We start from the raw sequence: 12,345 nt of genomic DNA, 5'->3' as shown, positions 1-12,345 counted from the left end.
TGGGTCCTGAGAAGTGACATTTCTAGCAAGTGCCTAGGGGATGCTGATGCTGCGAGTGCAAGGACCACAGGTTACATAATGGAAGAGGGAACTCTTTTCTAGTGGGAGTCAGCCTTGAGCTATCAATCAAAAGTTGGGGAAGACAGAGGTCCCAGATGCAGAGAAGGCCAGAGATGGAGGCGCCTGGAGTTTTCTTTCTTCCTCCAGAGCAGGGCGCAGAATAGAATAGGATGTAATATAACCTACATTTGCTTCACTCAATTCTTTTAAGGCCGAAAATCAAGACAGGTTCAGTTGCTCTGAATCTTCTTGTCAATGTGCTAGTCTCACTAGCAGCAATTCCAATGATCAAAAATTTAAAACAACCTGAGAACACAGGTGCCCAGGAGAGCTCTGACAGCAAATGATACCATTCCTTCATGCAGCTTTGACAATGAGACCCTGTGGCATATCTCAGACCCAGTGAGGTTGGCCAATTCTGCAAACAACCTTTATATAATAGTTGAGTGCCCCTCTACTCTGACTCTGCTCCGAGTTGGTAGGAAGCCTCAGAAGAGCAGATGCCTAAAGTCTTCACACCCCCAGAAGGGAAAGAAAATTGCTATTGCTCCTATTGTGGTTCATTGTATCTTTTTATCTTGTCTAGTGGCAGAAATAATGTTCCTGGCATTGGGGCCTCTGCTTCACTTGGGTGTTTAATCACTCACAAAAGCCATCCATTGCTCTGGATACTCCTCTGCTATGAACATTAGCCATGAAATATACCTTTGACTTTCTTAATCATAAAACCTATCAGCTCATGAAATCTCAGAACTCGTAATCTGGGCTGCCAACAAATCCTCCATTCCCAGAGCCCTGGAAGAAGGTACTTAAAATACTTTTCCTTAATGACCAGCAAGGTGGGAGAGCCCTAGAGCAACAGCTGGGCTGCTTGTCACTTACATAGATGGTGCGGTAAGGAACGCCAAAGAAGAAGATGGGGATGGCCAGCTTAATCTCAGGTGAGCTTCCGTCGTCTACTTTAGGGGTTTTGGTGTCATTCTGCCAAAATGGATACATGAGCTCCCTGGGCTGAACTGTCAAGAGACAGGGAGGTTAGGTAGATGGCCTATCCCTCTTCGGTTCGGCAAGCTGCTTTCCTCCCACCCGCTAAAGCCAGCTTCTTTCAGTAAGTCTTACAAACGACGTGTAAGTCAGATAGGCTTTTCATTTATCCTCAACCTCAGCTGGACACGGTGCGTTATCTTCTGCCTCTGGAAAGGGGAGCGTGGAAGTGATAGCATTTCTCCTTAAGAGAAATCACTTCCCGCTTCATTTCTATGTTTCTATACATTTAGGAGATAGCAGTGGCTAACACTGGCTGGAAGACTGTGAGATCAGCCCTGCCTGGGGCTCTCAGAGCACTGAGAGGTGCCTCTCGGTCTGGTGTGGCTTAGCCCGCTGAATCCTTGATCAGAAGGCAACATACAGAGAATGTGGCCAGTGGCTATGAGACTCCCTTCTAGCTCAAGAATTCTACTATCAAGTCTTTTCCTGAAAGGAGTCCCCTTCCTCCAGATGCACCATAGGAGAAGATACCAGATCACAGAGGAAATAAACAATAGTTGGATCTGGGACAAGAGTGGGAAGAGAGGGTTAGTAACTGGCCTGTGAATGACCTTGATTGAGCTCTGGCCCCATGAGAAGTCTCTCTGCCCAGCTCCTGTTTATAAAGACAGACATGGGATCCTCTGGGGCAAAGGAGGTTGGGCCTTTGAGCACCCTTTGGGGAGGAGGCGTGGGGCGCTTACTCATCATCCTGGTCAAAGGTGCGAGTCATCACACAGACACACACAGCTCCCCTCCTGTAACCGTGTCACCACCTCTCTTGGCAAGCTGCTTGTTTCTCAGAAGTTTCTCATCCAAACTCTTGCAAGGGGTGGCCCAGTTCAGAGAGAGAAATTAGACAATTTCCCTAGGGTCTACTTTACGGATGATCATGTCCAATGGCATTTATGAAATAATTTATATCTGGGGTGTAATGTTTCTTTGCCTCTGTCCTTTCTTTTCTTGGATGAAAATAGAGCAATAGAACATCATCTATTCTTCCATTTTCTTAAATCATATGTGGCAAATCCATCTGGGGCTTCTGCTGACAGTTCGTGAGGCACCTGCTTGCAAATGTTGATGCCCCATCCTCAGGTCGGGGGCCCCTCCTTGGGAGAATCCCTGCTCTGTGCTGATGGAGCAGATAGGCTGGCGAGAAACCACCGAGGGCTGCCCTGCTCTTTTGGGAGCCTTTAAGTGAGCAGAGAGCAGCTCATGTAAGAGAGTGGCCAAGTGACCAGAAAGCAGCTCAGTAGTGCCTGGCCAAGTGCCAACTTCTCTCCTCCTGGAGCAGGGAATGAGGGGAGGTCTGCCTGGAGGAAGAACTACTCTGTTTCCAAGGGCTAACTAACATCAGAGGGAAGTGGGGAAGACGAGCCTGGTCATTAGTGTATAAGCATCGTTCCCCAACCTTCAGAAGTCTCTGTGAAGCCAACCAAAGGAAATCTTTGGGAGGTGCTGTAGTTAGTTTTATCACAAGGGCACTCAGCCCACGTGCTTTATTTAATGTCACAATCAGTAGACAAAAAAAGGTTTCTCTAACAGTCATAATTACATAGAAGTAACAAATTCCAAATTCCCAGAAGGAAGCAATTTTTTAAAAAATCTCTTTATAATCCCTATCATAGAATTATACACAGGTACTTATTAAATTTGAAGGGTACTGAACATTCTCAAATTAATAATAATAAATCAAATCGTGTCATGGATTTATCCTTCATGGGGAACTTTTTAGAAGTGATGTCCAAGTGTGAACAAGGTCTCAAGTTCACGCTGAATTGTAATCATTTGAATGGAAAGATTAGTTGGTATTCGGGGCAGTGTTGGCCAATCTGCCTAGGATATGAGAAATCCATGCCCCTCCTAAGGAGACAGAAAACTATGGTCAGAGAGATTGTCCCTAACTTCTCTCTCTGCTCCAAAGGTGACACAAATTTGCAAGATTCATCCCTTCAGGAATGATCCTGACTAGCTCATGATTTTGAACAGGAAAGGATGGACAATCAACAATTTTCAATTTTAAGAAGAATACAAATAATCAAGATATCTAATATTGTAAGTACTTATCAAATAGTTGTTGAATAAAAAATATGACTAATAAAAGGGAGTAGGTTTAAACTACAGTAATTCCTACCTTAGAAGTCATTACTATTATAAAAATATAGCTTGTTAACATCATAGCCTATCAATAGAATCAGAGTTAATAAAAGAAAGAATCTCCTTACCCATGCTGATTTTAGGCCAGGAATTTTACAATAAACCTTATGTTCCCAGAACGCTTTTTTTTTTTTTTTTCTCCAAATAAGACATACTTTCTTAGAGCAGGAGTACGAGGTTAGAGGCAGTGGGACTCATTATTGTGGGGTTTCACACTATAGCCCGCCTGCGACAACTGCTTAAATTTATCCAATCCTAGAAAAACGTTAGGGCTCCACATGCCTTATAGATCTGTTCACTCAGACTTGTAATCATGTGTCCGCTGAACTAAACAAACAAAACAAAGAAGATGCTCTAGAATTTTAGCCATAAAAGTTTCAAATCGATATAGACTTTCCCACCTTTCTTGCCTAAAATTCAAAAACTGTAGAAAGAAATGCATGTGATCTCCTGCCTACCCGGGGCAATGCTACATAGAGAAAAAGGAGGAATCACGGAGGGAAAAATTTTTCTTATTTCACTTGCAGTTTTAGATTTTTGGCCATTGTAAATGGCCACTGATACTCAAGTCACTGACATTAATGCCACTGGAACTCCCTCATTTGGGCTTAAACAAGTGTATTTTTTAAAGTCTGTGCCATCAGTTAAATGCCTTCATTGGAATCAATCATCAGGCATGGGATGCACACACACCTACCCTGTGTACTTTTAATGAAAATAATTTGCATTATCTTAAAGACTTATTCCATTGACCTGGGGCAACTTGGTATATACAAATTGTGTTCGAAGTGAAATAAGAAAAAGTAGGAATGTAAATGAACATCATTCAGAGTTAATGTATTTTGCCCTTGACGGCAGAATTTAATTTACATTTTTCTTGTTGTAACTGTAGACACATGTACACCTGCCCTGATAATTACAGTTCCAACAAAAGCGTCTCTTTATAAATTCAAGAGCATGCTAATCACGAGCTTTATGGAATTTTGTAGTACTCACCTTGGTGCCGTACAAGTGCGAAGATGAAAGAGACCCAAATTCTAAGTAATGATGAATAATTCATCCTGGAATTTTAAAAAGAAAAAGAAAAAAAAATCCCCAGCTTGCCAGAGTAAATAGAACACCAGGTGTGTTTGGTGGCAAGTCCCAAGACACATCACAACCATCATAGAACATTCACATAACAACATCAACAGTTCTGAGTCAGGATGAAATGCCCTGGATGCTGGCAGGCCCTCCTATGTTCAACACCTCATGAACAAATTAGATTCCCCCGTGAGAAGCAGTTTGGAAGTGTAATGAGATCATTCAAATTGTCAGGAAATTATAAAGAATCAATGAGCACGGCAATGAGTCAAGGAAAGGCATCTACTCTCCAGCTACTAAAGCCCTGAAAAACAGGACCCCACTCTAAAGGTGCCTGTTGTGTCTCTAGAACAGACATCCATCCTTATGAGACCAGGCTCTCCTAATTTTCACAACAGCTTTCAATCAGGTTCCCATAAAAGTCAGTTAAAACACAATGTGGTCCTACAGGTAGGAGGATTTAGAGTTTGCCATCACCTTCTGTAAAGTATGGGGCCAGTCCATCACTCTGAAGTACAGACCAGAGTCACAGGCTGTAGAAGACTGTCCACTGACTTTCCATATGTGAAATGAATAATAGACATGTAATAAAAAAAGAACCATGCCAGGGGTGGCTCCTTGGAATTACAATAAAAATAGAATCCGGTACACAAGCAAGTAATTAGTCGCAGCAAATTAATTAGAGAAAGAACATCACAAAAGTGAACTTGTTTTCATTTTAGTTACAATCTGCTGGACCAGTGGCTTTACCCCTTGGGCGATCTGAGCCGCTCTGTAGAGCTGAGATGCGAGCTCCAAATTATACATACTCCTGCGTCAGCACCAAGTGCATGGGTAGACACTGAAGTTTGCTTCTGATAGCATTCTTAAAACTAAAAACCTTTCTCTAATTATTGGAAGCTATCACAATTCTTCAGCCAGACTTCCATGGAAAATCAGTGAATCTCCTCTGTGAGTTTTACTGTAAATCTTCAGTTGTCAAGCACACACATTGAAATCTTAAGCACATAATAAATATTAGTCAGTTTTGCTGAAAATGGGAGGAAGCCTTTAGCAGAGATCACACACAGCTTTTAGCAGAAGGAGATGTCAGGCAGGTTTAAGACTGGAGTCCTTAGGGAAACAGTTCAGAGAGCAGGAAGGAGGATTCATTTAAATATTTGTATTTATGAAAAATGTCACTAACCTGTTCTGCAGAGACTGGAGGAATGGAGTCGGAAATATTAAGCCAAATCTTGGTAAACCAGGAAAACTTAGGTAAAACAAGAATTCATGTCAGTTCTCCCCCACTTGCTGCCAATTATTTCTGATTCCTGAAATGATGTCTGAATCCCCTACTCTCAAAACCAAAAATTCAGTTAGTCCTGCGCTAGAGTCACATAAGTGTTGAGTTGCAATCAAGTTTTTCTTCTATTGATTAAGGAAAAGTAAATCTAAAGATCAGTTTCAGGATTGCGTAGAGAGGTTCTTTTCCTGAAAAACTAGACCTTTTTCTCCCCCCCTTAAAAAAAAAAAAGAGAGTAGATTCAGATGGAAATGTCAGTTACTTGGAGCTGAAACCTTGGTCTTTTCTGATCGGAATCACTTTGCACTGAAAAACACAGAAGAAAACCCCCCTTCTACCTTTGTACCTAAAAAAAGGCAACTGTATAATGTTACGGAATTAGCATCCACCAGCATGGGATTCAAACGCCAAACAAAGCTACTGCCTTCAATATTTAAATAAAGTTGGTTTTCTACCAAAGTCTTTTTTTGTTTCTCTGCTTTTGAACAGCTGCCACAAATAGGCTCTACCCTGTTTTTTCACAGGTATGCATGAAGTATTGAAAGAAACTGTCTCAAACTTTTCTAGGTTTTATTCCTCCCCTTTTCCCTCTGATACACCGCAGGGCAGTGTGTTAGGCCAGGGGACAGGTAACCAGCGCGAGGCAGGATCTTTCACAAGGGAAAAACCAAGGGCTCTGGAAACCTCCACAGATACCCAGCGAGGGTCCTTGGAGGGAGTGGGGACAGATAGACCCCTCCTGACGAAAATCTGCAGTAAGTATTTAAAAGGCATCGTGAACAAGGTAAAAAGGTGTCCGGTTAGATGCAGAATGAGAAACATTGGCTAAGGCAGAAACTAAGTTTATTATCCAAAATATTTAAAGTGAGACTTGTTAAAAAAAGGAAATCATTTGAAGGTAGCAGGAGAAAACTCTCTGTAAATCAACGGGAACTTAAAAATTGCTTCAAAGTTCTCTCTGACCAGACATTTAAATGCCAACTGTATCAAAAGACATAATTCCAGTTTTGAGCAAATTGTCCTAAAATGGACAAGAGGTTTGGGAAACTAGTTTTTCAGTCTAAATTATTCAATATTTTTTCCATAATCCCATGGTAATTCAGTAGGTTTTACGAATTCTCCACATGTATTTACTTTCAGGTGTCAAATGACTAGTTTCCTCCCAAAGGCACATATTTATGTAACAGAAAATCTGATTTTTTGGGTGCCTGTTCATAATAAAATTAAACTCAAACCCAAGACTCACCTCAAAGAGCATTCTCCTTGCCCAGCTTTTATCAAGGTTTTAGTCTAGTAGTCAACCTAAATGTCGCAAAGCAAAATAGTTGGTTCTATTTTAAAAACTGCTAGTGTCATAGTAATTGCTTTGGTCTTCTTTCTTCATGCACTCGTGGATATTTGTATCTCAGACTTTTGACCCATATTAAATGTTTCATCCTTCTTCGGACAGGACTACTCCTGGGATAAATGCCACCTGGGCTAACCAGATACACAAAATGGCGGCATAAATGGATCAGAATGACTGAGAATCTGGGTGCAAGCAAGGGCCAGGTGCTTGAGGACAGACAGAGCTGGCTTATTGCTGGTTGGGCTGGGGAGCCAGTTAGTGAGTGTGTATTCCGGGTATACACTCAGTGGTCACAGAGGGAAAAACGACAAAAATCTCTTTATGCCATGTTGGCAGGAGGGTTTATTCTGCTTGAAAGGGTGAAGTGAGCCAAGGTTTGACAAGATTTAGACCAAAGGTGGTGTGGGCATGGCTTGAAGCTAGTAACCCAAGACAATTTGTGTTTTACAAAGATGGCATAGATGGATGCTGCTTTTTAGGCAGGAGGAGAGGCAGTTCGAATGGAACACAAAACAAAAAAAATATTCCTAAAAATGAGTAGAATAAGCCTTATATGCTGATTGTTTTTGTTTTGTTTTCTTAAGTTTCTTACACCTTCTGTGAAAGAGTCAGATCTGAGCTAGTTTGAAATGATGCAGTGAGAAGTGTGGATGGCCACGAGCCTCCAGCTGTGAGTTCCTTCAGGCTCAGCCTCACTGTTGGAGCCAAAGGCAACCCCATCCATGACTGGGCGAGGTGGTGGGACAATTGCCTCAGCACTTTCCACCCAATGCAGGACTCCCCTAATGGGCAATTTTTGCTCTGGAGAACCTAGTTGAGGTGACAAAGGCTATGTCAAGGGCTCAACTGAAGCAGCTCTACTATGCCAAAATCAGGGTCTAATTGGGAAAAACTTGGACTTGTGTATATAATTTTATGCATTGGGATTTTATATATGTATGTGTGTGTATATATCTATATATGTATATATATAAATATATATAATGTATATACATTGGGGTTGAAATGTCCAAATTACTGTGGCAGATGGCAGAAGAAGGGATTAAAATTCTCAGAGACATGGACACGCATGTATATTTTGTGACTCCAGAAGACCCAACATATGATCATGTTCCACGGAAAGGCCCAGAGGACCGACACATCATCCACCAAAGGCAGCAGGAATATGCTGGTGAGAGAAGCAGCAGCATCACCAACAAGCTCAGTGGGGCTCCCCTCTGCAGGTCAGGGCTGATGGCAGGAGGGGTGGTCACAGAACTTGACTGTCCGATCGCAGTGGGGATGATGGGCACCTGAAACAACAGAGACCAGGTAGCAGCACTCTACTGCCTGAAGCCAAGGGGGTCGAATCTTCATAATAACCAAGCAGGTCAGAGTCGTAGCCAAGGGGCCCTGATCCATAGAGAGTTATGGAGATGATTAATAGAGCATGGCATCCAAGGGGCAAAGTAGATGGGCAGCCAACAAGGGTATTGCTTACTATATATAATAAAAAAAGAGCAAGAATGGTTGAGCAAGAGGCCAAAGACAGTTGCCCCAATGAAAGGTCTTGATCCCTTGCTCAGTTTGTGGATCTGAGTCAGTTTTTAAAATCTGGAATCCATAGACTAAAAAGGTAACCAGGTCACCAAAGGGAAGAATCATGCAACATCATGACAAGTGTGTACAGTAGTGATTCTCTCAGTCCTTCCCCCAAAAGACCTATGGTCATTTACTTGATTGACTGTAGACTGGGGGAGGGGAATGCCTAGATATCTTGTGGACTGTTGGACAAGGGGTTTGAGTTAACACTGATACCCAAAGACCCTGTTAGAGTGAAAACAGAGAGGCCAAGGAAACAAAAGGAGACCTGGCCAAGTCCCAGCAGGTCCACAGGGGCTGCAGACCTACCTGGATGTCAGTTCCCAAGTCCCTATATATAATTGGGTTTAATAAATATACTTGACACATTGGGTCCTTGGTCTGTGTGGTAGAAGCTGTCATAACAAGGAAGGAAACTGATCCTTCTACTCCAGCCAAGGGAGTCAGTACAAAAGAGTCTTGCATCCTGGGGTTGGGGGAAGATGGTGAAGATTAGTGTCTCTCTTAGACAGCAGGGGTGGGCGGATCTATCATATCTCCATTTAATTAGGCAAGATGGAGCCTGAAGAATAACTGTGGCCTACTGCAAGCTCAACCAAGTAGTAGGTCCAGTTTGCATCTGCTGTACTAACGTATCTTTGCTGGAGATACTACGTTAGTACAGATGGCTTCAGATACATGGCATGTGGCCGTTAATTGGGCAAATGCATTTTTTTCCCTATCTGATTCGGGCATGAGGGTCAGAAAAATAGTTCATCTTCAAATGGAACGGACAACAATATACATTTATAGTTTTGCTGAGATTGGATGGAATGTCTCCTATAGAACATCACCTCGATTCACAACGTTGACAACACTGATTGTCACAATGAGGAAGAAGTGGCCAGAGGCCTGGGAAACACACATGTGCCCCGAAGGTGGGAGTTACATTCCTCAGAGATTCAAGGCTAGTACTTCAGTAATACTTTTAGGAATCCAGTGGTCAGAGACATGCTGGGATCTCCCCTCCAAAGCAAAAAACAAATGGCTGCATCTTGCAACCTCTCTACAAAGAAATTCTTCCCTCTTCGTAGCTTTCTTTGGGTTCTAAAGGCCACATATTCCATACCTACAAAAACTGCTCCAGCCCACATACCAGGTGACATAGAATTCAGCCAGCTTTGGCTTGGGTTGAGAGCATGAAAGAGCTTTGTAGCAGCTCCAGACTGTAATGCAAGCAAACCTGCCACTTGGGTCATATGTTCAGTAGGTGTTTTGTTGTCGGAGATGTTAGGGGCAGAAAAAGATGAAATGTGCTGTTTATTGCAAACCGCAGTGGGAAAACCATAACTCAGGTCCCTGGAGTTCTGGAGCACCTGGAGTTCTGGAGCAAAGTCATGACATCCACAGCAAAAAATAACACACCTCCTGAAAATCAGCTCCTGGCATGAGAATGAACCCTGTGATGGAACATTTGACCAAGATACAAGTGACCACGTGCCCAGAAATTCTCCTCATGAGCTGGGCCCTGTTGGACCCACCAAGACATAAAGTCAGGGGGTCCCAGCAGCAATCTACCCTAAGATGGAAATGGCATAGCTGCATATCTTGGACTGGCAATGAGCAAGCTGCTGGACTAGGTAGCCCAGAATCCATGTCACCTTTCAGAGTTATACTGGTTCCGCAACCCCCACACCGTGACCCAGATAACACATATGGCCCTATGTGAAGTGTGAGGTGGGTGGTGCATATGACAAGCTGAAGGAGGATGAAAAAGCCTAAGCTTGGAGTGTGGATGGATTGGCTTGGTGTGTGTCTGCAAGCCCAAAGCATATGGTGGCTACACTACAGCCTCATGCAAGGGTGGCCTTGAAAGACAATGAGAGGGATATTTTCCCAGTGGGTGGACTTGGGGGCATTATATCTTGCCCCCAAGTACTCTGTGTCAAAATGGTCTGATGTTAGAACATGTACAAATTCGTGGCAGTGGTGAATCACATATCCAGTTGGATAAGGGCCTGGAAATAAAAAAAGTGGCAAGGAGGCCTAGAGTAGAGACATGTGGGTAGACAGATGGGAATGGACATGAAGTGTGAGGATCTTTGTGTCCTATGTTAACACTCAAAAGAAAGCATCCATTCCAGAAGAGGGACTAAACAGCTAAGCAGACAAAATGACTTGGGCAGCTGATGTGAAGCAGCCTTTGTCAGTGTTGGTATGATGGGCACGTATATGAAGTGGCCACAGCAGCAAGGATGGAGGTTATGCAGGAGTCCAATAGCATGAACTCCTATTTAGCAAGGCTAAGTTAGCTATCCTGGCCTCTGAACGTTCACCCTGTCAATAACAGAGACAAAAGCTAAGCCCTCAGTCTGTCACTGTTCCTCGGGGAGACCAACTGGCCACTTGGTGGCAAAATGACTACACTGGACCACTTTCATCCTGGAAGGGCCAATGGTTCCTTTTCCCAGGAATAGACCTGGACTCTGGATATGTGTATGCTTTTCCTGCCCACAGGGCCTTAGCCAGCACCACTAGTGACAGGCTTGCAGAATGCCTGATCCACAGGCATAGAATTCCATGCAAAATAGCATCCAACTAGGGAGGCCACTTTACAAAAAAGGGGATGTTGAGTGTGGGCCCAAGATTACAGTAGGAGCCCCTGGTTGGAGCAGTGTCCCCAGTAGGAGGAATACATGGGTCTAGGCACCAAAGTGTGGAAGCAGGAGTAGCCCCACCTGCAAGTACTCCCAATGATTATTGAGGGACTTTGGCTTCCCAACCCCTCATCTCTAGGCTGTGCAGAGTTTGACATCCTGGTTCCCAAGAAGGTGTGCTCTCACCAGGGGACACGGAAAGAGTCCCACGGACCTACAAGCTATGGCTGTGATGCTGCCTGGGTACTTTGGGTTCCTTGTTGCAGAGACTAGCAGGAAAGACGAGCCACCACCCTATTAGGAATCCCCGACCCTGAGAAGCGGACGGAGGTGGAGCTGCTGTTGTGTGACAGGCTCAAGGGGTAAGACGTGTGGAGCTCAGGTGACCCATGATGGTGGCTCTTGCTACTCCCTTGCCCAATTGTGACTGTGATGGACAAGCACAGCAACCCAAGTCTGAGCAGCATATAGTTACCAGGGATTCAGATCCCTCAGGAATCAGGGTTTGGGAAAAACCACTAGGTAAACCACTGAGACCAGCAGAGGTGATAGAATGGATAATGGAAGAGGGAGACAGTGGGTACCAGTCGTGACTCTGAAACCACCTTCAGTGTCACGGGCTGTAGTCCATCCCCCTAACCTCCCTTTTCTGAGGTTCCCCTCTGGAAGAGAAGCCTGCCAGAGCCCTGGAGGAGCTGGCTCTGATCATGGATGGAGAATTGCATCTACACATGGCACAGGGTGGACTGTGGTACATACAGACGTGCACCACTCAGATCCACCTTCAAGAAGAGAATGCTTTCCAGCCACAGGGAGTATGGTTAGCTGACAGCTCCCAACTGTTGGCTCCTGTGGTGTCTGCCTCAGTGTTCAAGCTGAGGTCATGTTCCTGTGTTCCTCCATCAATGACTTGAGAAAAGCTTTGGTAAAAGGACCTAAGTGGGATGCCTCTAATAGGAAATCTTTGCTCCAGAGCATCTTATTGGGCTTGCAGACTTTGTCAGGGCTACTGCATGGTGTGATGCCCCCTCCTGCCCCATCTTTCTTCTTCTCCTTTTCTTTCACAGTGCTATTACCCAATAAACCTTTTGCACTCCTAACTCCACCTTAGCATCTTCTTCCTAGCCATCTGAATCTGCAACATTGGTGTCTTGGATAAATATACAAGC

The 12,345-nt window shown here is 43.9% G+C and overlaps 1 protein-coding gene across 1 annotated transcript in view; it reads right to left on the bottom strand.

The window, feature by feature from the left end:
- The window catches only part of TECTA (tectorin alpha), a 66,464-nt gene extending 62,161 nt beyond the window's left edge, over positions 1–4,303 (bottom strand). Inside the window, exons 1-2 of the mRNA XM_060103319.1 lie at positions 4,240–4,303; positions 943–1,076 (exon numbers count right to left, since the gene is read on the bottom strand). Of these exons, the coding sequence (XP_059959302.1) occupies positions 943–1,076; positions 4,240–4,303 (198 nt within the window). The remainder of the gene's footprint in view (positions 1–942; positions 1,077–4,239) is intronic.
- Positions 4,304–12,345: the final 8,042 nt, after the last annotated feature.

The sequence above is a fragment of the Mesoplodon densirostris genome, chromosome 7, assembly GCF_025265405.1.
Source record: "Mesoplodon densirostris isolate mMesDen1 chromosome 7, mMesDen1 primary haplotype, whole genome shotgun sequence".
In the NCBI taxonomy this organism is placed as follows: Eukaryota; Metazoa; Chordata; class Mammalia; order Artiodactyla; family Ziphiidae; genus Mesoplodon; species Mesoplodon densirostris.
Note: the sequence above shows the minus strand (reverse complement) of the source record. Positions and strands in the feature narration are given on the sequence as shown.